Genomic DNA, 25,794 nt, shown 5'->3' with positions numbered 1-25,794 from the left:
CTGAGTGTATATCTAAATCCTTGTGATGGACAGAGTTTCTCTGCCCTGTCCTTGTTTTTATTTCACATGCACAGTGCCAGAAAGCTAGGTCTGTGCTGTTCGATGTGTTTATTGCAATATAGTTTATATGCATCTTCTGCTATTTTAGTTAACACTGTCCCTTCTGGTCTGGGATTTTACAGCTAGTTTTAGCTTAGGACTCAATAACCAGCCTAGGCTACAGCCAGGTTAGACCTCCGGTGGCCACATCAGGATCATTAGTTTAGAGGTCTGGCTGCTTGTCAGGTTAAAAACTATTAGGGAGGGACTAAACCACAGAGTAGATAGGCGGACTCTGAGTTTCAGTGCCGCAACACAGTCTCTGCCAGTGAGAAGCTCTGTTTCAGGCTGGTTAGACAACAGTTGGAGGCTCTCCAATTGCCCTTAGATCCTGTGTTCAGGTCTCTGTCACAAAAACAGATGCTATATCATCCTCAAGGGCAACTGAACTTTTCTGCAACATTCATGTGGAGGTATTTCTATTAATCACTTTATATACCTGGGTATATGTGCACAGTTTCATCAGGAATCCTATAAGGGCCTTGGTTGAAAATATTGGATGTAGGTACTAATATTAATATTTTCTTACATAACACTTACTGCAGTAGTTCTTCTGCTCCCAATTACTTTGTTTAGAATACTGATTAAGTTCCATATTTTATTATCAAACCCAATCTTCCACTTATCAAAGGTTCTGGTTCACTTCTTTAGCACAATATACTGTTTGGGTAGGGCCAGAATGTAGAGTGCGGAGGAGGAAGACGATATATCAGTGCAGTCAGTATATAGAATGTAGAGTGTGGAGGAGGAGGAGATATCAGTACAGTCAGCATATAGAATGTAGAGTGCGGAGGAGGAGAAGGATATATCAGTACAGTCAGTATATAGAATGTAGAGTGTAGAAAAGGATATATCAGTACAGTCAGTATGTAGAGTGTAGAGGAGGATATATTAGTACAGTCAGTATATACAACGTAGAGTGTAGAGGAGGATATATCAGTACAGTCAGTATATAGAATTTAGAGTGCGAAGGAGGAGGATATATTAGTACAGCCAGTATATAGAATTTAGAGTGCGGAGGAGGAGGAGGAGGAGGATATATCAGTACAGTCAGTATATAGAATGTAGAGTGCGGAGGAGGAGGAGGATATATCGGTACAGTCAGTATATAGAATGTAGAGTGTGGAGGAGGAGGATATATCAGTACAGTCAGTATATAGAATGTAGAGTGCGGAGGAGGAGGATATATCAGTACAGTCAGTATATAGAATGTAGAGTGTGGAGGAGGAGGAGGAGGATATATCAGTACAGTCAGTATATAGAATGTAGAGTGTGGAGGAGGAGGAGGATATATCAGTACAGTCAGTATATAGAATGTAGAGTGCGGAGGAGGAGGAGGATATATCAGTACAGTCAGTATATAGAATGTAGAGTGCGGAGGAGGAGGATATATCAGTACAGTCAGTATATAGAATGCAGAGTGCGGAGGAGGAGGAGGATATATCAGTACAGGCAGTATATAGAATGTACAGTGTGGAGGAGGAGGAGGATATATCAGTACAGTCAGTATATAGAATTTAGAGTGCGGAGGAGGAGGAGGATATATCGGTACAGTCAGTATATAGAATGTAGAGTGCAGAGGAGGAGGAGGATATATCAGTACAGTCAGTATATAGAATGTAGAGTGTGGAGGAGGAGGATATATCAGTACAGTCAGTATATAGAATGTAGAGTGCGGAGAAGGAGGAGGATATATCAGTACAGTCAGTATATAGAATGTAGAGTGTGGAGGAGGAGGATATATCAGTACAGTCAGTATATAGAATGTAGAGTGCGGAGAAGGAGGAGGAGATATCAGTACAGTCAGTATATAGAATGTAGAGTATGGAGGAGGAGGAGGATATATCAGTACAGTCAGTATATAGAATGTAGAGTGCGGAGGAGGATATATCAGTACAGTCAGTATATAGAATGTAGAGAGCGGAGGAGGATAATCAGTACAGTCAGTATATAGAATGTAGAGTGCGGAGGAATAGGAGGATATATCAGTACAGTCAGTATATAAAATGTAGAGTGCGGAGGAGGAGGAGGATATATCAGTACAGTCAGTATATAGAATGTAGAGTGTGGAGGAGGAGGATATATCAGTACAGTCAGTATATAAAATGTAGATTGCGGAGGAGGAGGATATATCAGTACAGTCAGTATATAGAATGTAGAGTGTGGAGGAGGATATATCAGTACAGTCAGTATATATAATATAGAGTGTGGAGGAGGAGGAGGATATATCAGTGCAGTCAGTATATAGAATGAAGAGTGCGGAGGAGGAGGAGGATATATCAGTACAGTCAGTATATAGAATGTAGAATGCGGAGGAGGAGGAGGATATATCAGTACAGTCAGTATATATAATATAGAGTGTGGAGGAGGATATATCAGTGCAGTCAGTATATAGAATGAAGAGTGCGGAGGAGGAGGACAATATATCAATACAGTCAGTATATAGAATGTAGAGTGCGGAGGAGGAGGATATATCAGTACAGTCAGTATATAGAATGTAGAGTGCGGAGGAGGAGGATATATCGGTGCAGTCAGTATATAGAATGTAGATTGAGAAGGATATATATGTGCAGTTGTGATATACATAGTAAAACACCTGATTTTCCAGCTGGTTTGGCTAAGGGTCTACCTCCTCTTCTCATCATTGGCGGTCTTTCTGCTAAACAAACATACTACTACATTCATATTATGAAAACATTATACATCCATATTGTCACCTCAGTTACTGTATTCATGGTATATAAAATGTACATCAACAGAATATATCTCCCATATTACCAAAAGATGAGGTTTTATTTCGTTGATAGTAGAAGTTGTGTAAAGATGTGACTATGATTTACTACAGCAAATTATTAAGCAGGAAAAAAAAAAAATGATGTGATGTTTGAATATAATTTGACAATTAAAGAAATTATAGTCTTTATAGGACTGTATTCCTTTTTGCTTCAATTTATAAACATGGCCCACATTGCATATACATTTGTCATTTTATCTTATAAAAACTCAAAAATATACATACCTTACTGATGTGGAATTTTGAATTTTCTGCATGCAATGAATAATATTTCCTTAATGGCTTCTGTTTCTCATGAATTGATATTTCCCTTACAAACAGAACTTTAATTCTTTAATAAATAAAATGACCCTGATTTACTAAAGGATTTTCATTTTGCATAATGAATAACCATTTCTCTTAGTGAATGAGGTAAAACAAAAAGAAAATACATCCTGCCATTAAATACCCAATTATGTGCAAAGAAATAAGAAAAACTTGATTTTTGTTTACAGATTAGTGAAAGTGGTGTTGATTAGACAAATTGCAGTTCGTTTCATCCCGAATCCGAATTACAATAGTAATGTATTTACCGGTAAACAAATCTGAAAAAGCGAAACAAAACAAATTCGAAAAACCAATTCGAATTCGACAACCAAGAAAAAAAGAATAGAATGAAATAGAACAGAAAATAAAGAAATAGAAAAGAATAGAAATTTAAATAAAAGAATCAAAAAGAATAGAGGAAAAAAAGAGCAGAATAGAAAATAAAAGAATAGAACAGAATTCAGTAGAAAATAATAAAGTAAAACAGAACAAAATAGAATAGAAAGTAAAGGAATAGAAAATAATAAAATCAATTAGAATAGAAAATCAAATAATAGAACAGAAAATAACAGAAACAATTAGAATAGAAAAGATTAGAAAAGAAAATCAAACAATAGAATAGAAAATAATAGAGTAAAACAGAGCAAAATAGAACAGAAAATAAAGGAATAGAATAGAGAATCAAATAATAGAATAGGATAGTTTAGAAAAACAATAGAATAGAATAAAAAAGAAAGAATATAGCTGCCTTCTAAAATTCTAATTTTTAATAGAATGAATTTGAAAATGAACAGAATACATTAGAATAGAATATAAAATAATAGAAAAGGATAGAAGAGATTAGAAAAGACTAAAATAGTACTTTACAAAAAAGTGTGAGCTGTGCTATGATGGCGTGAGTAGTGATCAACAAAGGCACTGTGAACATTTTGCTGAAATATACCATCAAAAACATATATGGATTGTGGAATATGGATTTTAACATTAGAAGTATTATCAAATCGGTTAGAATTGTTTTCATATCCACTTGAATTATTTTGTGTAGAGCAGCTTTTTTCAATCAATGTTCCATAGAATCCTAAGTTTCCTCAGAGGTCGCTAGTAAATAGGCATGTCCTCCATGACAGTCCATAAAAATCCCCCAACAGCAGACTCTTCCTCGTTAGACACCAACATATTTTATGGAGCTTGACCTTTTCCTTACAGCCACTGATGTAGAATCATGTGAAAAAAATGGGTATACCCTATGGACATTATTGACTATTTAAAAAAAATAGTTCTTCATTCAAAAAGTATGAGTAAGTAAAAATACAAAAAATATAAATCTCATATACTTTAATAAATTACTGAAAAGGACAATTTTTGTGTTTTTATTAAACAAAAAGAACAATAGATGTCATGGTGTGGTGTGTCAATGAGAAATAATCCCTTGGCCTCAGAAATTGGAATTACTCCCTTCAGCAGGAATTATATTGTATGTTGTATGTGTTTTGTGTTACTACCTATCAGTCTGACATTTTTGACCATTGCTCCATGAGGCCGGGCATTATCGTGTACCAGGAGAAACCCAGGACCCACTGCACCAGCGTAGGGTCTGACAATGGGTCCAAGGATTTCATTCCGATATCTATTGGCAGTCAGGGTGCCATTGCCTAGCCTGTAGAGGTCTGTTTCTGATTGTTTGGTCAGAGACATTCACAGCAGTGGCCTGCTGGAGGTCATTTTGTAGGGCTCTGGCAGTGCTCAACCTGTTTCTCTTTACACAAAGGAGCAGATACCAGTCCTGCTGATGGGTTTAGGACCTTCTACGGCCCTATCCAGCTCTCCTAGAGGAACTGCCTGTCTCCTGGAATCTCCTTCATGCTCTTGAGACTGTGCTGAAACTGATTAGCAACCCCCTCTGCTATTTAACTGACCAGATCAATATCCCAGGAGTTTCACTGACTTGATGCTATACTCTGATTAAAAAGTGTTCCTTTTTTTGAGCAGTGTGTGTATGTATATATATATATATATATCCTATATGAATAAGACACACATATTGATCTCGGTTTAGTACGTTAATTTACAATCTTCACACAACAGATTATGTGCATATTCACTTTTACTATCCAATTATGTGAAAAGCAACTTCCTGTTTACTTATTTCATCTACATATGACTGAGTATTCAAAGTGAACGCGATGAGAGAATTAAAGTGAATTTTCATGCAATTACTAAATCAGCCAATCTGTGCTTGTTAAATTGACCAAACACTAGTAGATTTACAAACATCTGTACAAAAATTCATAAGAACATTCAATGTCGGTGAAATTACTTTAAAATTTAAAATGCTTTTAATTGGATTGAATGGACTTTCCCGAATTAAAACTACATTCAGTGTTAGAAATTTGTTCATTCAGGAAAAACTTAATCCCATTTATGTTAATTTTCTTATCCCTGCGTTTAAAAAACGTATGCTGATTTTGACCGCACGAATGATTGGAAAATCTAACAAACACTCTTATACATACATTCTCAAATGACTTTCTAGTAGTGTATGCCCAGGGGCAGTCCTAGGGTTGGTGTCACCCGGTGTGATAACACTTGGTGACACCCCCTCCGACGATCCCCACAGAATGGATCGGATCTGTGGATTGAGCATAATGGATCGGACTCCGATCCATTATGCTTCCCAATCCGCAGATCAGATCCATCCTGCGGGGATCGTCGGCATGCAACCTATAAGGGGTGACACCACACCTGCTCTACGAAAATGTAAGTTGTAAAGAAAGCCAACGATCCCTGCAGGATAGATCGGATCCATCCTGCGGGGATCGTTGGCTTTCTTCCCACACTCCAAAGACATACTGGAAGGTTAATTGGCTCCTGTCTAAGTTGTCCCTAGTATGTGTATATAAGAATGTAAGTGAGGGACCTTAGATTGTACACCCCTTGAGGGTTAGGGACTGATGTGAATGTACAATGTATGCAAAGCACTGCGTAAATTTATGGTGCTATATAAGTACCTTAAAAAATAAATTAACACTGATCACTGTATTGGTGTCACTGGGGATGTCAGTGACACCAAGTCAGTTTCCCCCCCCCCCGTGTCAGAATGCCCGCCGCAGTCCCGCTATAAGTATATATTGATTGCTTTGTGTGAAAGTTATAGCGTCTACAAACTATGGTAGACATAGTGCAATTTCCGCCATTTTTTTGCTATACAGCGCTGCACTAGTTTATCGGACAATTGCGCGGTCATGCAATTTGTTCACATGAAAAAAATCAGTATTTTTTGCTAGGATATTAATTTAAACCCTAAACATTATATATTTTTTTAAAGCAGACACCCTACTGAATAAAATGGTGGGTACTACAATTTTTTATGGCACATAGTACTCACGCAGCGACTTTTCAAATGCAATTTTAAAAAAAAAATACACTTTTTTTACTTTTAATGCACAAAAACACAATATATTGGCCAATTATTTGGTAAGCTATAAAAGATGATGATATGCCGAGTAAATAGATACCAAACATGATATGCTTTAAAACTGCACATGCCCTGCGCAGGGATTCCCCCTGAGGAAGCCACATGACCCTGTGGCGTAATGCGCAGGGGAGGGGCTGACGTCACGACGCCATTACGAGATACGGCGAGTATAGACAGTGGACCTGGTATCACACACTGCTATTTTATGGATTGTTACATGTGAGTGCGCATTGTATAAAATAAAGATACATTGTTTATAAAGGATAAGGCACTATTATTGTTTTCTCTTGCATGATACGGCATTATACCGAGAGGTGGAGTCAGCTACTAAATCCGCACAGTAAGAGGGATATCTGTTCCCCTATCCACCCATTAAGGCAGAGTGGTTTTGGAGAGGAGAGAGGGAGATCCCTATTGGGAGGAAGCTGGCACCACAATACATCCATCTACAGGAGGATTATATCTGTTCTTTATGGAAAATACCACCTAGTCCTATAAGGACAAAAAGCGTTATTAGCCATACTAATAGTTTGGCTAACACAGGAGGTGAGCGGACACCCATTATTTGACACAGAGAGTGGATCACGGCACAGTTGCATATTGCTAATATTGAAAGCACAGAGTGGACTATTATGTTTTGATATGCACTGTCACACAGCTCTGCACTGTTTGAAGCACTTTTTCAGCACGTTTTATTTATTGTGTTTGAATTAATTTTGTATTTCACATGTTGAATAATACATGGTGATAAGGTTTAGGAATTTAGAATTATATTATAGAGCGCAACATATATGATTATTTTTACAGTTAATCTTTGTATGCTTCTTCCAGATCTGTGCATTAATCCAGTGTGAGACTTTTTCTTTAAGGCTAAATGTACACTAGGAGCTTTGGCAAAAAAAACCCAGACAAAACGTGAGTTTAGGAGCCCTTGGAAGAAGTCTTTTGATGATTAAGCGCGTCGGGCGGAGCCTCTCTCTGACGTCGGCCATCTTCGAAGAATTTTTTTTGTTATGCTTTTCAGTTCCCTACAGCTTGTAAGTAGGATTTTTATTTGCGGAAATAAAGGATTGTCAAACTTATTGCACTATGAGTGTCATGTTTTTTCCTTTCATGATACTATTTGGCATCATATTGGAGTTCACACTTTGCTTTATGAAGCTTGGGAAAAACATTTTTTTTAATGCTTTTCAGTTCCCTACAGCTTGCAAGCAGGATTTTTATTTGCGCAAATAAAGGATTGTCAAACTTATTGAACTATGAGAGGCATGTTTTTTTCTTTCATGATACTATTTGGCATCGTATTGGAGTTCACACTTTGGTTTATGAAGCTTGGGAGAGTCCTCATTTGGGCATGGCATGGAGAATCGGATGATACCCTGTGTTGCAGTGCTGGTTGAGACCCCCCTATATTTAAGGGGTCTCGGCTTCTGGTAAGCCTCCATTCATTCACTAGGTGGTGGTGCAAACATTGGTGAATATTCTCCAAAATAGAATTCACGACATCAATATTATATTTACAGTATTGGAACACGGCTCCATTATTGGCTGAGGAGCCTATATTCACACGGGATTATTGTGTTTTTGTAATGGAGTATATGTCACTTTTTATTTTCTCTTTTACTGATCTGATCGCTTTTTATACGTATATGTGACTTCATAGTGCATATGTATTGACAAGTAGAGTGTGGAAAAAATTGGTATACAGAGCGCAATATTTTATTTGACAAGGTTCATGTGTACATGGACATATAGGATTTTATGGAGTTGAGTTTAGAAGCTTTGGCAAAAAAAAAACGACAAAACGTGAGTTTAGAAGCTGCCAGTGTACATAAAGCTTTATAAAGACGGGTCACTGCTGCCCTCTCTCCATGTGCTGGGTAAATGGTCTTGTCTCCGCCCCCTCTTGTAGTTTTCTACAGGCAGCCTGTAGTGGGTGTAGCCTGATAGGTCCCTCCTACAGCTCTGCTCTCTGCACAATGTATGAATAGCATATTGATGACGTCACCCCTAATTTTAAAGGTTTTAACAGGCTTTGCAAAGACATTTGGTGCATAAAAGATAATTTATATATTTTGTGACTATTGAGGAATATATGTAAACTGCCTGGAGTTCAGCTGTATTCTGTTAATGTAATTGCAGAAAATTATCTTCATATTTGCACCTTTCATTAAACTAAAAAATACAGCATTTTAAGGAAGAAAAAAGCATGACAATGGTTCATGATACACAGTACATAGAGCAAACTAAATTTCATCCAGCTATGTCCACTTGAAATAAGTACAACATCCTCCATTGCATACATTTGTTCATGTCATATTGAAGTGTATCTATAAAATTAAGTACAAATCTGCTGTTACATAACATACATTAAAAAATAGATATGGGGTCAAGTCACCTACCTGGATGTTACCCAATTCATCTTATAGACTTGGCAGCAAATAAAATACCAGACTCACCTGAAGCATCTGAAGCATCTGAAGCATCTGAGATGTGTACCAAACATGGCAAAAGACAACAGCAGCCGCTTAACTAAGACACACTAACCTGAATGTAGAGGCCAATTATGGAGTCAGAATCAGCATCACTTACGTTGTGTTTTGCAGGTGACTGGAGCGACAACCTTCCAGGTACTCAACAGATAGAGTCCTATATCCTGGAGGGATTAAGGACAACACCAGTCAAAACAAAGAAATAAGACAGACTATTTTCTCTTTTTTTTCAATTTTCAATCTTCTGGTGAGTGAATATGCTTGTCACAACAAGACTAATCTTCATGGCTGACTTAGTAAATTCGTTGATGATGAATGTGGCTTCACCATAGAACTAGAACCAAAGACCTTAAACAATGTCTTTATTCACCTGAATGATGTTCTGAATGTCCTTCTTCTTCTCAGGGTAAGAATTCCACCACCAGGGATAATCGTAATTATCAAACTCTTCTCCCGCATTATCTTCCCGAGGCTGCGGTTTGTTACACAATTTGTAATCCAATGAGTCTGACCGTATGTAAGTGCGCTTGGGAGTGACAAGATTCTGAAACTGTAAGAAAGGAAGATATGGGATAGTAGGTACCAAGTTCATGGATTTGCTGTTTGTGTCCTTGATGTAAAATTGCCCTTTAGTTCCTGGCCAAACGGAAACCTTGTGTGTCACCAAGACAGAAAGTGGGGAGATCTGAAGCCTGTGAAAAGTGTTGTAACCCTTTTCCTTACATTATGCAGCTATATAGCACAGCGGGGTTGAGTAATCAAGATGAGGATGTGCTTTACTTTTTTCCAGTAATGCAGTTCCTTTATGTGTGCTCAGCTATGTGTTAAGTTTCCCTAGAGGTGACCAGCTTGATGAACTCCTCAATCTGATCTAACTTTAGAACATGACTTGGGGTACCTTGCTCTCAGTGAGCTCATCCTCTGGTTTCATCAGGACCACACTCTTGTCAACAGCTCGCAGAGCACAAGTAGAGCCACCTTTGGCTTGGAGTTGCATGTTAAGATTTGATTTGGGTAACACATTCGTCTCAGAGAACTTCAAGCTGACCTGAAACACAAAATGCAGTGAGAGGTGTAACATAGCAATTATCACCTCTGAAAACATAGGGATTAAAGCCAACCTTAAAATTCACACTTCATGTCAGGAAAACCCGTGCTCAAATAACTGCGCATAGCTAAAGAACGGTCCACAGAACTGAGCACAGAATTAGGTTTATGTTTGCATCTACACTACCATGCACTTTTGACTTGATCTTGGCACCTAGTGACCTATACAAAGCACTGCACGACTCAAGAACTTTGCTGAGAGGTCATCAGATCCTGTGACCCATGACTAGTTCCTGCTTGTTTCTGTGCTTTTACCTGGTTTTGCCTTCTGACTACACCTGATCGTGATCCCTCTTGGTACCTGACCTCCAGCTTGCTTCTTAACTCTGCACTTTGCTAATCCCTTCGGCTCATCTTTTGTCCATGTGATACTGACCGCGGTCTGGCACATTCCTGCCTTCTGCTTTTGCAAGCCCTGTGATGACATCCAGCATAAGTCCCTTTGCCACAGCTTCTGCTTCATTACAAGATCCAGTTATTCTGCTGGCCAAGGCTTATTACTGGTGTCCATGCCAATTTATGTCCTGTTTAACCCAGGGCTTCTGATAAGGAAGTACAGCCAACCCTCCTGTATTGGACTTGGGCATAATTTATTTCAAAAGATGGGCTTGGGCACCTGCTGAGCAAGAAGGTCAGATGTACTGCCTAGTGATTCTTGTGACCCCCCCCCCGGCAGCTGCTGAGGGCACACAGGGGGGCCATTTCAGGATGGTGAGTGGGAGGTGGGTAGTAAATATGTCCTATTTTTTGTGCATTCCTTTCCTGAATGAACACAGTGAGAAATCCGTACCAATACCTCTGTGTCCATTCATCACCGAAGCAAAGTAAACCTTGTTTACTATGCTTCAGTTTGTGAATGAGCAGGAAGCCGCAGAACACTTCCTATCCATTCATCTTTGCAGCTGAAGCTGTAGAGAAAGAAACGAAGGAACCTACTGTATGTCCTCAGTCCCTTTCTCTATCTCAAATGTGGGACGTCAGGGGTCTCTTTAGATGTAAAAAAAAATAAAATTAAAAATTATCAAATAAATTGTAGAACATGTTTTTAAAAATTAAGGACTCGTTGACTTATGCTTTGCTGTCTTAAGAGCAGTCAGCATTTGGATCACTCTTCAGAGAGCATTAGACAAGTAGTGAGGTGGCATATTGCCCCCTTACTGCCTGTATTAACTGCATTTGCACAAGGTTGCAGGGCACTTGAAGAGCAGTGCTATTCACTTGAATAGGTCTTGTTTGACAAAGGTATGCTTTCTGCCATGACAAACTGGACAGGAGGTGTAAGGGAGAACCCTCTCATCGGTTCTGCTACTCTCAGGTAAGTGACACTTCACATGACTTAATAGGACAATATGAATTATCTGGAGAAAAAAGTCCCAAGGTCTTGCTATGAAAGAAAGGAAACTGTCACTTCTTCATGACACCCAAAGCATAGATGAAATATACATCTTCTCTGGATTCCAGAGGCATCGGGAATGTTGTATATATATTTAGATACTGTAGTGTCTATTGCTTTCAATCATGGCTAAGCACTGTATCCTAGCAAGGGGTCACCTTCTCCTTCATACCGGGAAGCCCCAGTTATTTACTGAGGACTCTGACTGACCAGGGGAGCAGAGGGGGAATGTGACAAAAATATCAGCAGGTGAAGGAGGGTTTCTTCAAAGGGACCTGTGGCATAGTATGCTTAAATGGTAGACTAAGATCAAAACTAGTTTGGGGTACACTCACAGCATGTTTCAGACATGGCGTCACTTGGGCGGTTGTAGTGTCAGCAGCAACTGTGCCAGAGTCAGAAACCATGAAAACCAGTATTTTTCCAGATGAAGATATGTCTCGGATGGGAAGGGAGAATTCCACTGAGCCAGAGCGAGCTGCACAATGGGAGAACAGAAAGGGTTGTGAGTATATAAAAAAAAAATGAAAACATGTTAAAAAATTCTGGGTCCAGTAAAGGGAACTTACGATCACCCTTTGTCCTTTCAACTTTCTTCTGGCCTTGTTGTACTATTTTACCCTCCAATGTAACCTGAAATAGAGAAGAGAGAAGTCTGTATCTGAACATAGTCTACCACAAAGTCTGAATAGTGAGTGCTCAGTGCATTGCTAACTGGAAAGGGAAGGATTGGGAGATCCCATTAAAAATACACAAAACACAGACGTTCTCCAGCTGTCAGTTTTGATATCTTGTAAAAGAAAACAAAAAAAATCTGCTAATTCAGAAAAACACAATTGGCAGACTGTCACATTTCAGTTAACCTTTTTGTCTGAGACTAGATGTATAGTTATCATATTCAATGGCTGAACTAAATGGACTTGTGTTATTTTTTTTTCCAGAGAGGTTCCAGGTGCATTGAAATTGCCAGTGGAGAGAGGAGTAAACCCTGCACTGGACCATAGATCAGAAATCCCTAAATGTATAGGAGAGGAACGTGGGTGATCTATAAACCCAAAACAGGACTTTCCCAGGTTCCCTCTGGGACCCTCTGCTACAACATATTTCAGCTTCTTAATCATTTAAGTCATCCTCCACAATACCTGTCAAAGCAATCCTCAACTAGATTTCAAACTAAAGTAGATGCATCCTTGGCTAATAAATTGTGCTTTATAGATCCCACACAAAAAACTACCATTTTTAAAAATAAATACAATATTTTAACTAAAAACCTGATAAAAGTTTTGGAGGAATTCAGACCTCATTCGTCTAAGGCTCCGTTCACACTTGAGTGTTTTGTAGCTTGAAACTCGAAGCTCAGAAATGCTCAACAAGGAAAATTCTATTTTTTTATAGCCCCTGTTCACATTTGAACGTTTTGTCTACTGTAGAAAAATGCCTGTCGCCCAAAAAAGTACATGAGCTACTTTTCAGGCAGAATTGAGGGGTTTTGTCCTCATAGACTTCAAAAGAAAGCAATTGAAAATCGAGAAATTAGCATTTTTGAGCATTTTTTCAAGCGTTTTTTCAAAGATTTTTAGCTCAAACAGCATCTCGCCTCCCCTTGTCTAGCATCACTGCACACCTTATAAACATACATCTATCTGGTGGAGGAGGAGATGGATGGAAGAGAGCTTGCTGATGGAAGCTGAGGTCTTCATTGGTCTAAATACCTGAAGAAGTCCCCCCCAACACCACTTGCTTAGACATTTTAGACTGGGATGTCACTACCCTTGAAGTCCACATTGCTATACAGAAATTTAAAAACAATACAAACAGGCCCAAATGGTTATTCTGTTCTCTATTACAAAAAATGTTCCTAAATTGCCACCCCCACCTTGGTAACCTAATATAAAATGATAACTTCTTTGACCTAGACAAGTTGAAAGTCTACTTCATAATGATCATTAAACTGGACAGAGATCTCCAAAACTGGGCCAACTATAGACATATGACACTTTTCAACAATGACCTTAAAATCCTAAGACTTTAACAACAAGAAAGCATAGTAGCTTAGGCCATTTTAGATCAATATCAGACTGGCTTTGTTCTGTGAAGACAATTAGAGAGAATATCTGTAGAATTACCCAATAATCTACAATAGCCAACTAACAATCTCTTTTACCTATGTTCTTATCTCTTGATGCCAAAAAGCTTTAGACACCATATCCTTGTCTAAAGCAGGCCATAGATGATATGATATGAGTTGCTTTCCTTCGACCATGCTCAAATGCCCCATCAACAGTCAGTGTTGATGGGAGAATGCTTCCTATGGAGCTATGATCACTTCTAGTGGCTATAAGCACCATCAGTAATCACCTGCAAAAAAATCTGTTAGGTTAGTTCTACTGATATTGATCGATGGATCAACTTCATTACAACCAGCCTGCCCATAGATGGACCAAATCTCAGCCGGTCCCTGCTGAACCACCTGAGATTCGATCCATCTATGGCTGGCTTTACTTTTTACCACAAGACTGGCTCCTCAAAGATCCTTCTTTCCACTTTATTTGGGCATTATATAATTTCCCTTTGGCTAGTTTGGGGTTTGAGTATCAGAGATTTCCTATGCTGAGAGCTGCAAGACTAGGCCACCCCGTATCTTCCAGTCTTCTTTATCTTTGCTTTGGAACCCTTAGCCTAGACAGATGCTAAGGCCATTAAAATATTAATCACAAATTAATGCCAGTGATACTGTATACTGTACTTTTGGTTCTATTGTCATCTCACACTTTTACGCTTCTAGTCACTGCTTTTTCTCCTCACTTCAAAATTTTACCCAGTTTTAAGCACTACACATCAATGAAACAAAATCTCAAACACTCAATATTTCCATGCCCCAATAAACACAGATCCTCTCCCAATTCAACTTTACCTTTATTCGGGACTTGAAACCACTCTACTTGAGAGTACATCTTACATGGCCAACTAACCTGCCATTTTCAAGAAACCAGACTCTCTTCTACAGAAATGACAACTTATGAATATATCGAAGATTGGCGGAATGAATGTAATCAAGACAACCTTTTTACCCAAACTCCTCCTATTATTTTAGAGTCTTGCTGGTCATTGTTTCTTGATATAAACTACATGCTGTTAAAAAAAAAATGTTTAAATATATTTGGGGCTCATCGAGACCATGGATCTCAAAAAACAATGTTTAGACAATAAAATTCTGAGGGACAGTAGTAGCACACATTACTATATCAGGCAGCACAAATTCCCTCTTCTAGCAGTGTTACATGCCCCTATTGAAATGGCTTTATGGACATTTGGGTACACCAGACTGCCATCCAACCTCCATCTCTTCTATTTTATCAACAGAATCCTTCTCTGATGCTAAAACACGAATTAAAAGTTTTGGATGATTTTCACTATATTTGCCTGTAGTGGGTCTGACTGGCTGTCCCCTGTTCCCACCTGGTGTCTAAGCAGACTCCAGTAAGTTTACCCAATTGGAGGATTTTGGGGCAAAGACCCTGCATTTCTATGTCCTCCTTTACCCCATCAGTCTTTTCTGATATGTTTTATCCCTCAGACCTTTCTCCATTTTTGGTTCTATCACATGAATATCTTTTTGGAATTGAGGTCTTCAGACTGGAAACCTTAATTTAAATAAAGCCTAAGTAAAGATTTAACTTCCCTCCTCCTGCTGGTGATCCATTTATGATGCCCCATACAATATTCTCCCCTGTTGCTTAGCCACTCTGTTTTTATCATTTTTGCATTGCTGAAATGAGTACCCTAAGTTTTTTTCTTCTTCTGTAGATTTGGCTAACTCTGTACTCCAATATTGAACTCCTTGTCAGAGTTGACTACCATGGCCACACAGACTCAAGCCTAGCAAACAATGGCACAAAGCTTGTACATTCAGAAGAGCTAACACCTAAACACAAGCAAAACAACTTTGTATATGAATTGCAGTGTAGTAAGAAATACAAAGCTCTATGCATTGTAGAGATAAAACATTCTTTCAACAAACAGATGGCCCAACATAGGAGGTGTCAGGGATTCCGGGCTCGCGGCGGTGCGCGCATGCGCAGAGCGCTGGGTCCTTGGCGATCGCGGCCACACCAATGGAAGAACAGGGCGCCCTATTTAAACGGCCCTGTGCATATCCAAGTTGCCGCAAGGTCTTGTTCCTGTCCTGTAAGTACGTTTCCTTGTTGCCAAACTCTGCCTGTTCTGATTACGCTGACCCTCTCCTGCTCTGACCCCGGCTCGTTCCTGACCATCCTTCTGCCTGACCCTCGGTACCACGCTGCCCGCTACCTGCTGAACCTGGCTTGTGACCCCGACCATTCTCCGCTTACTCCCCCTGTACCACGCTGCCCGCACGATACCGACCCGGCTAGTCTGACCTCGCTTATCCCTGACAGTCGCCCATCCATCCCGCTTGGATCGGGATCTGTCATCCCATCCATCCCGCTCGGATCGGGATCTGTCATCCCATCCATCCCGCTCGGATCGGGATCTGTCATCCCCTTCACAGCAGACTCAACCCGGGCACATACCCTCAGCAGGACCCCTCTGCCACCGCCGGGGGTGCCCAGGAACGCGACCTGGTTTCAGTCTTGCACCAAGTCCATCCCCACCATCAGGGGCCCTGGTGAAAAGGCAGACTGGGACTTAGACTCCGCGTCCTGGGAAACCCCGTGCCGTGGACCACTAGAGATCCCGTTGGGCGGAGCCTGACAGGAGGGTTAACTCTACAGACCAGGTCTAAACAGGTCTTCTTTAACCTTAAATCTAAGAAAGGCAATGTATATGGCCTTCAGGTGGATAGTAGTGTTGAAATAAGTGCTGGAGCAGCAAGGTCTACAAGGTTTATAACTTGTCACATACTGTATGTTCTCCTGCCAGCTGTGTGTCCATTGTAGACCCATGTACACACAGCTATGCTCTCGTTACAAGGCATTCTGCAAAATCTACTGTCACTGTAATGTCGATGTATTGATCTTGATCATTAAAGAGGCTTGAACTGTCAAATCCTTCTAGGCAAAGACAGCTTGGAATTTTCTACAATTTATATAACTTCTGGCAGTATTTATTAAAATTCATCTGGATTTGTTTGGGGCTGAAGATGTTTCAGTCCTCAAGTGACTTTTGTACTTCACATGAGTGTTGGAATTATACCCCACTAACTGTATATCCACAACGTCTTACTCAAATCTAATCACCTTTTTAGATGTGTATCTATACACTCGAAAACCCAAAGAAAAGTCTTACTTACAAGATATAAAAGTTCAAAACAGCCATTGTCCTCCTCCTCTGCCAGAGAATAGTCGACCGTGACAGGCACATTCTGGTGACATGGTGCCGAACTTCTTACTGGCCGTATATACAGGTAGCTCTTGGTCTCCACATGGATGTCCTTCAGATAGAGGCTGGCCTGGCCATAGGTGATGGACACTTTGCCCCTTGAATAGGGCTCGTTTGTTTGATCAGTAGTTGCCTGGAATCACATCGCAAAGGACAAAAATCGGTATTAGGATGGGTGGAGTCATCACTGTAGACAGATATGGAGAATGTATTCCATGGATTTATATCACAGATGGGGGAAAACATTACAGAAGCAATATTTACATGATATTCAATGTAAACCATGAGAGAGGTTCAAAGGACCCCACAGTAAAACATTTTTTACGTGTGTGGTATGGCTTTTAGGGGGAACCCCATGCACCCCTTCCCATTTGGGGAGGTGGGATTCCCCTTAAAAGTGCTACCAGGCCTAAAGGGCCTGGTATGGTTTTCAAGGGGAACCCCACGCACTTTTGTCTGTGGGGTCCTCCTAACCTAAAGGACCTGGGTATGGATTTTCTTTTTTTATGTCTTTTTTGTTTTATTTTTATATATTTCTAATTATTATTATTACTTTTTTTTGGGGGGGGGGGGGGGGGAGTATTCTCCCCTCTGTGTTCAGCAGTGTCCAGCAACACACTGCATAAGGCTGCAGTGTATGCAGCCTTATACAGTGTGGGGTGGGGACTGTGCACTGTTAGAACGCAGTGCATTGTGGGGTGTTTGGTGGGTGGTACCTTCACACCATAACCCTTCAGGGTTATTCTTGACAAGTGCAGGATTAGACCCTGCTCTAAAAACTAAAAACGTTTAGTAGGGCCTGAACACTGTAACCCCTCAGTTACTCTTGGTGAGTGCAGGAATGGGCCCTGCTGGTAAAAATTGTTAAAAATTAGAAAAAAAAAATTGTAAAAAAATTTAAATTAGATGCACCTGTCAAAACAGGTGCAGAACAATTGGGCCTTGGGTGATGGTGGTGCCCTAAACCAAAAACATTGTTGGAAGCTAGCATAATCAGGAATAGGATAAGCAGCCTAGGCAGTCTTCAAGGGATCCCAGACCCTAACAAATGTAATCAATTACATCAGCATCGGGGGCTTGATAGCTGCTGCTGATCCTGGACTGATTCACTGTGATAAATATAAGCCGGTCAATGGAGTCTGTTGACAAACACATGCTTTTATCTCTCACAAATCCTCCAGTAGCACTGAATGCTCGTTCAGAAAGCAAGCTGCGATGCAGGACAGTTCATTAGCTCGGTTGCATATTGAGACAGTAACCCACTGGATATTCAGATGGAAACGTCTCCGAGTCTGCTCTTGCCCCTAGATAATCCTGCACCATATGATGCAGACACTGCTGATGGGTGCTTAAACCTGACAGCCTTGGGCAGTGAGAACTAAAGGATTAATTAATGGCATTGGTCAGCCGGCTGCCTTCTCCACCGCTCTTCCTTTGACTGAACAAAGCCTTAGAAACATGTTGTCCAGGTAATGGTAACCTCCCACTGTCTGGAAAGGTGTTACATAAATTTTTCTTCAAGGCATTAACGTGAATCAAGAAGGGTTGCCAACCAGTAATGATTCCTTTCCTTGACACCACAAATTCTCGGGTCCTTTTGCAGGCTTTGCAGAATCAGGGAGCCCATGCAGCATAAGCTTGAGGAGGCATGATATTCCGAGTCATCTGGGTCACTAAGGATGACACTGTCAGGAACTACCTCCTCCCAGCCACAAACTACTCCTGGCTGGGTTTCTGGGGACTAAAAACCATCCATTGAAGACTGCTGTATTTTATCCTCTACTTCCATGCTGCAGCAATCCTCCTGCTCCTCTTCCTCCTCCTCATGTGTTCTGTGGCCCTACAGGAATGGTATCTGCATAAAGGGACCATTGAGAGGAAGGGAAGTCCTGTTCTGCCTCAAGTGCCCTGTCCATGACTCCACACAGCGTGTGCTCCAGCTGGAAGACTAAAGGGATAGTGTCACTGGTGCATACATTGTTACGGCTCACCATCCTTATGGCCTCCTCAAATGGTGGCAGGAAAGTGAATGCATCCTTTATCAGCAGCCACTGGTGTGGCGAAAAGAAGCCAAGCTGCCCTGATCTTGTCCTTGTGCCATATTCACACAAGTACTCATTGATGGCCCTCTGCTGCGCGTGCAGCTGCTGCAGCATCGCCAATGTTGAGTTCCACCTGGTGGGCATGTCACAAATGAGGCGGTCGGTGGGCAGGTTGAATTCCTGTTGAATGTCAGCCACACGAACTGGCCATGTATGACCGCCGGAAATGGCAACAGACTTTTCGGTTTTCTTTTGAGAATTTGGTGCTTGAGTGCAATATGTTTGTGCTTGGTCTACTATAAACCGTTTTATTAATGTTTTTTTTAATAAAGAAAATAGGGGATACAGCAATTATGGAGATTATTTTTTACTGCTGCAAAAAAAAATGTAAATAAAATAAATGTAAAAAAATGAAGAAAGCCAAAAAAATAAAACCACAGATGGCGCAGAAGGAAGAACACCTGCGACTCAGGAGGAACAGCAATTACAGAGAAATGTATTTTTCTGTTGCTGGAAAAAAAAAATCAATAAGACAAAAAAAGAAAAAGGGTATGACTGCTGATGCAGAAGGAGGACCACCTGCAACGCAGAAGGAGGAACAGCAATTATTCCCTAAATATGTTTACTGCTGCAGCAAAAATAAATACATTAAATTTTTTTTTTTTAAATTAAGAAAGCAAAAAAAAAAAGGAAACCACTGCTGACACAGAAAGAAGAATGTCTTCAACGCAGAAGGGCGGACACTAATAATGCAGCAACAGAACCTGATGCTGCAAAAACAAAAAAAAATATATATAAAAAAAAAAGTTAGCAAAGGAAAAAAAATGGGAACAGTGGTGATGCAGAGATGCTGTAAAACACCCTGACACTTCACTGACACCACTACACTGCTCTTCACTACACTATACTTCACTCCTAACACACCACTAACTCCACTAAACTCTAGCAACACACTAACAAAGCTGAAGTCACTGTGACGTTGGCCAATCGTGGCTCTCACAGTGCATTGTGCTGTGATTGGCCTGGTGCATTGTGGGAACGCCCTTACTGTTCGTGTGTTCGGCAAACACAAGAACAGCCAATGTTGGAGTCGAACTTAAGTTTGACCTGAACATGAAGCCCATCACTAAATGAGAATATAACCACTTGTCTCCAACCAGAGAATAAATATATTGTATAATAATCTAATGATGCTGAAACATTCTGCGATTGAATTCCATTGTTTTTATATTTGCAGCTGCAGCGACTATTGGATGTTTATTAACGGCTACCACCGCCTGCCACCTTCCGTGGGTCTTGGGCTCATCCGTTCAGGGGAGCCCTAACCACTGAAAATGCCCCATCCATTTAACAGAAGGAGATTGAGGAACATCCGGTTCCTGATTGCCCCTGTGATGTGAGTAGTAATGCTGTAAGTGACAATGATTTTGCCTCTTCAAGTTTCAGAGCTTTCATTCCTCAGCTACTGTAGCCAGGGAAGCAGCTAATCAAGCATGATATGTGCTTGATTAGCTGCAGTGGAGGGCAAGGAAGACATTGAGGGTCTGAGAGACCCCTGGTGTCTTAATAAAGAGAACCTGTCACCTCCCCATGCTGTCACACAGGGTGCTCATTAGCCATCTTGAGAGAGCACTAAAGTTAAATTAAAGCGTAAAAAATAATAAATGCTTATAAAATAGATAACAATATTAAAAACCTTTTTCTAAAAATAAAACTAAAACAGTTTCTTTTTCTTACTCACATCTAGTGTCACTGAGTTGTTGCCCCATTTTTCTGTAAGCAGTTCGAATGTAACTTCTCCATTGGGGTCCGTGACAAAGGTCTCTTTATGCTCTTTTCCATTACTCCTAGCTGTGATGTGAACTTTCTGCGAGCCAAGGAGTTGGCCATCAAAGGACGTCAATGACACCTATATTACACAGAAAATATGAAAGAATATTATAGTGATTTTTAGATAAAAATAAATTAGCTTTCTGTCCTAAATCATAGAAATACAGAAAGGAGTACCAGACCAAAGTTGGATGAACAAGTCCAAGATAATTTTAATTGTTGGTAAAAAAAAAAAAAAAAGGTGATATAGAAACACCAATGCATTTTTATGGGGCAATGCCACCCTATCTCCATCAGGGCTACAAGACAAATATGAAACATAGTCAAAAAGATGAAGTTATGTCTAAATGTGCATATATAAATAGTATAGGTAGTGCAGACGTTTTGATAATTGAATGATGGTGAATGGTATTCCCAAGAGGGGAATTTACTCCTATTTTATGAATGCAAAAAGCAAGCAAAAAGTGCTGAAATGGTTTAAAAATAACTAACAAAACCAGTCATGTCCACTAAATACACATCTAAGAAGGAAAAAAAAACTGCAATTTATATTTTTTATAAAAAAAAAACTTTTATACATTCCTTCCACTTTTCCACCTCTTGTTTTTTTCTGCCTGAATCATTTTGATAGGCATCAGCTAAAACCCATAATGTGTATAGCACTCTTACCTCCCAATGTTGGCCTGGGTTATATCCCCAGTTAATCTGCATGGAGTGCACTTGCCTATAGAGTGCCTTTCCTATTCATGGGCCCCACACTAGGCATGGGAGCACAGCATGGCCAGTTTTCTAGCTGTGCTGAGAACTCAGCCTGCACTCTTCCAATGAAGAATCAGACTTGTCCTGATATTCCCTCCTAGATTGTAAGCTCGAAAGAGCAGGGCCCTCGATCCCCTCATGTTTTGTATTGTATTGGTATTGTTCTGTCACATGTTCTGTCCCCCTTTGTAATGTACAGCGCTGAGCGAACCATTGGCGCTTTATAAATACTGTATAATAATAATAATAATAATAATAATAATAATATGCTTCCCCCCTCCCAGGGTCATTCAGTGGGAAGACCAGTGTGATGCTGTTTTTCCTACCCCAGCTCTCAAAGCTCCTTATACAGCTGAGAACAGAGGGTATGTGATCACTTATAAAAAAAAAAAATAAGCACCCTTTTCCCCCTTTTTTATATGTATACACAAATGTTTCACTTTTTATTTCTATTTTAAAATGAATGGGTTATTTTACAAGGGGAGGATTCATATATACTTTAAAATGTTATGGGCTCTACGTATACCTCCTTCTCCCAATTTCCTTGACAATAATTAGTGGAATACTAATACTCTGAGCAGTTTTACCTTTGTAAAGTTTTACAATAACATGCATAAATGCAAATATAATTTTATATAAAAGGAAGACTTTTGTGAATTGTGTGGTACCAGCTCTTCATTGGGTACTTTCCAAACAAAAAGGCTGTAATGTGAAAACACCCGTGTATGACTGTGATTATGACTGTGATAGGGACATTAGACAAACAACTATTGGGGGCAGCAAGTCAACATAATAATAACAAGTACTGTATACAGGCTGACATGTTGAGCTATACGTTTTGCCCAAAAATTCAGCTGCCACATCTCTTCCACAGACCAGTACAACATGAGACAATGACCGAATCAGCTGACTGATCTTCTACTAGTTTTTCCAACACCTACTATAAAACTCCCTCAAAACACCTAACTACTGCAGAGTTTCTGTTTTTCTTTCCACTCACCTTTCCTCTGTATGGTATTCCTGGTTGGAAATACGACTTTGTGTCCTTGAATGACAATTTGGTGAGCTGGGACTCGAGCTTGACACTTTTTGATGCACCAATTTTCACTCCTTCAGTAAGCCGAGAAAGATCAAATGGTAAGAAAATATCACAGCAAAGAGATTTTATTTTTATTTTACTGAACTGAAATGTTGAGTTTTTGGAATTCATTGCAATGAGGATTGCTTCTGTCATTTGTTCTACTAAAGAGTTTATGCTTTACATGGGGACTTGCCCTTTCCTCTGCTGTACTACTCATCGAATGATGTGGAAAGTCATTCCAAATGAGATATTTTAATTTTTTTTTTGCAAATACTGGTGGGTTAAACCATTTCAAACTTTAAATATAACTATACAAAAGAATAAATATACTGTAAGATTAAACTTTACTTCTGACCAGGTTCTCCCAGCTGATGGGGTCATGTGATCAAGGCTGATGGAGTCTCTAACAAGAGTTTGGGGCAATGATGTTCACATCATTTAAGAACATTTAGGAACAAAGATGGACCTTAGTCGTAACACTAATCCTTATCCTTCCCTAAGGGTAACTCAAAATCTATCCATAACACCAATGCAAACTCTGACCCAAAACACTAATCCTACCTCTAATCCTAACTCTGATTTAAACTCTCCTAACTCTGCTGCTAGCACTAACCCTCATAATAACCCTAATGTTAACCCTAACTCTGGCCTCTGAGGTAACCCTAGCACTAAACCTATCTTTGACCCTAATAGTAATGCTTTCTCTGACCCTGAAGCTAACTCTAATGCCAGCCCTAACCCTTATCAATAAATGATTGCCATGCCACAGCACAAAAAGGTCACAATAGTTCTAATGCTAAACCTACTCCCGGCCCCATTCTAACCCTAATCTATCCAACCCTGTTAAGAAAAGATTGCTTTACTTTCCTATTCCCCAGTAGACCTCTGCTGTGTAGAGTGAGAAAGCCGACAACGGCTGGGAAATGTTTAGGAGATGACATCACCCATAGAGTTACTAAGAGGCATCCATTGTCAGCTGCCTCGGCTCTGCACAGAAACTGACACTGATAGCTCAGCCTGGGACCAGACCTGGGACCAGACCGGAGTGGCTTTAGAATAGGAAAGTATAGCAATCTCTTCCTTATAGGGTTAGATAGATTAGGCTTAGACTGGGGCTGAAAGTTGGTTTAAACCCCGTACACATGATCAGAAAATCGCACGAAAAATGACACTTTCAAAGCGATCGTACAATAATCTGAATGTTAGTACAGCAATCATCTGAAATTACTTGAAGGGACAAGCACGAACATGTTTGTCGTGTGATACCAGATCGTACAGTTTTCGTTTAACCAGTACAGTTTTCATCCGAACATACAATACAAATACATTACATCGCTTCCAGATTTTTATTCTGTCGTACAAGAATTTTTGTAACTTTAGTAACCTCTTCACTTTCGATATGCGACTAGCATGCAAAAAAGAAATGGATGATCATTCATCCGATATTCTCCAGTGTATACGGGGCTTTAGGGTTAGAAAGTTTTGCCAAGACAACAACAGTAATTTCACTGCAAAATCAATTTTTTCCAAATTACTCTGCTAATCCTTGCTCCATTGCTTTACTGTCAACCAAATATCCAGCTACATTAGAGCAATTATTTCTTTAAATAAAAACTGAGGTGGCTAAAATTGTAAATAGTTATTTTGCATTTTGTTTGTCGCTATTGTTCCATGTTAGCATATATCATTCTTGCACAGTACCCCAAGTGTCTTTGTGGTCAATACACCTTCACACGCTGTAATCTCTGTTGGAGATACAACAGCATGTACTATATAGTATTGTGTGTTATATCACTTGACCAGTAGATGGCACTGTACACTAAGGTTACTAGTTGTGCATATGTGTAAAATTTGTTGGTTCTCTCTCTTCCTATTCTTTTCTCTTCCTCTCTTCATGAAGCAAGATGTCTGCTGAAATGTGCTTTGTATGTTTGCAACTTAAGCCACACAAATAAAACAGTGTTCTGCCTCATCACTACCAGTGTCTTCTCTAACACATAACCAACAATCTCTCCCAGTGTTCATATCTTTCCTACATATTTATGGATGCACAGCTCGAGAACAACAGTATGGCTTTACTGTTGACTTACTGTTCTCCTTCACACACCAGCATTAAATCACTATTGCTGATTGAAAGCAACTTTTATAACTGTAGAACATCTCAGGATGATCAATTTCAGTGCTGCAGAAGTAAATACAAAATAGATTCCTGGGATATAGTTATTGTTCTAGTTCCTAACAGCATCATTTGCCAACCATACATTGCAAAGGGGTTTTGGCAAGTTTCTAATTTAGTAGAATACCGGTAGAAATTAAGAATTCTCTTTATATAACAGTTATACATAATGTCTTTGAGTGCTTCTACTTCTCCAATATTGTTGCTAACAGCACCTCTATTCTGATACGACTCACCTGTCCCCTCTTCCTTCACAATGATTTCTATTAACAGTTCTCTTTTGTAGTCTGTACTCTGCATGTTGAACTTCCCCAGATCTAGTAAAGTTTGCATTTTTCCAGTCTGGTCAGTCTGTGAAGAAGAGGAAGAAGCTCAGGTTATTGAAGTTATGGAGCAGGTTTACCAGGTCCTCTGTCTGCCTCATAGAAAGTGAGACAAAACTTGGTCAGAGGAAAATCCATGTTCATTGAGCAAAAATATTCACTTCCAACTAGCAGTTGCTTTAAAGCATGGAAAGGTTTTTGCACTTTGTGTATGCACTTTTGTAGCATCCACCCCATTGTTGAGGAATGGCTCCTATATTTAATTTAGTTTTGACAACACTATTGTGTAGCCTGTTTCATTGCTTCTCAGACTATACCAGGGCAGGATAATAGATTCCCGTCTGCCTACTATCATTTTGAGGCTCGTTGCCATGTTGATAAATACTACTTTATCTGGTTGGTCTTATGAGATGATCATCTCTACCTAAAGTGTTGGGAATCACAACTTTATATATGTTCAGGGGAGGTACCTCTTCTTTGGTCAGAGTGCTCTACATTAAAACACTTAACATATTCTTGTAGCGCTACCCTCATGAGGACCGCTGGGTAGTGGGTA

General features: G+C 39.8%; 1 protein-coding gene across 1 annotated transcript in view; it reads right to left on the bottom strand.

Moving 5' to 3' along the window:
* LOC149445224 (alpha-2-macroglobulin-like protein 1) overlaps nt 1-25,794 on the bottom strand; it is a 238,295-nt gene that overhangs the window by 123,907 nt on the left and 88,594 nt on the right. Inside the window, exons 9-18 of the mRNA XM_089654069.1 lie at nt 25,152-25,266; nt 22,659-22,768; nt 20,811-20,978; nt 16,939-17,160; nt 12,236-12,299; nt 12,002-12,144; nt 10,065-10,214; nt 9,537-9,716; nt 9,267-9,330; nt 9,134-9,160 (exon numbers count right to left, since the gene is read on the bottom strand). Coding sequence (XP_089510195.1) covers nt 9,134-9,160; nt 9,267-9,330; nt 9,537-9,716; nt 10,065-10,214; nt 12,002-12,144; nt 12,236-12,299; nt 16,939-17,160; nt 20,811-20,978; nt 22,659-22,768; nt 25,152-25,266 — 1,243 coding nt within the window. The remainder of the gene's footprint in view (nt 1-9,133; nt 9,161-9,266; nt 9,331-9,536; nt 9,717-10,064; nt 10,215-12,001; nt 12,145-12,235; nt 12,300-16,938; nt 17,161-20,810; nt 20,979-22,658; nt 22,769-25,151; nt 25,267-25,794) is intronic.

The sequence above is a fragment of the Staurois parvus genome, unplaced genomic scaffold (assembly GCF_062004578.1).
Source record: "Staurois parvus isolate SC_StPar_1 unplaced genomic scaffold, SC_StPar_1.0 ptg000737l, whole genome shotgun sequence".
Taxonomy (NCBI): Eukaryota; Metazoa; Chordata; class Amphibia; order Anura; family Ranidae; genus Staurois; species Staurois parvus.
This window is presented reverse-complemented; position numbering and strand designations above follow the sequence as displayed.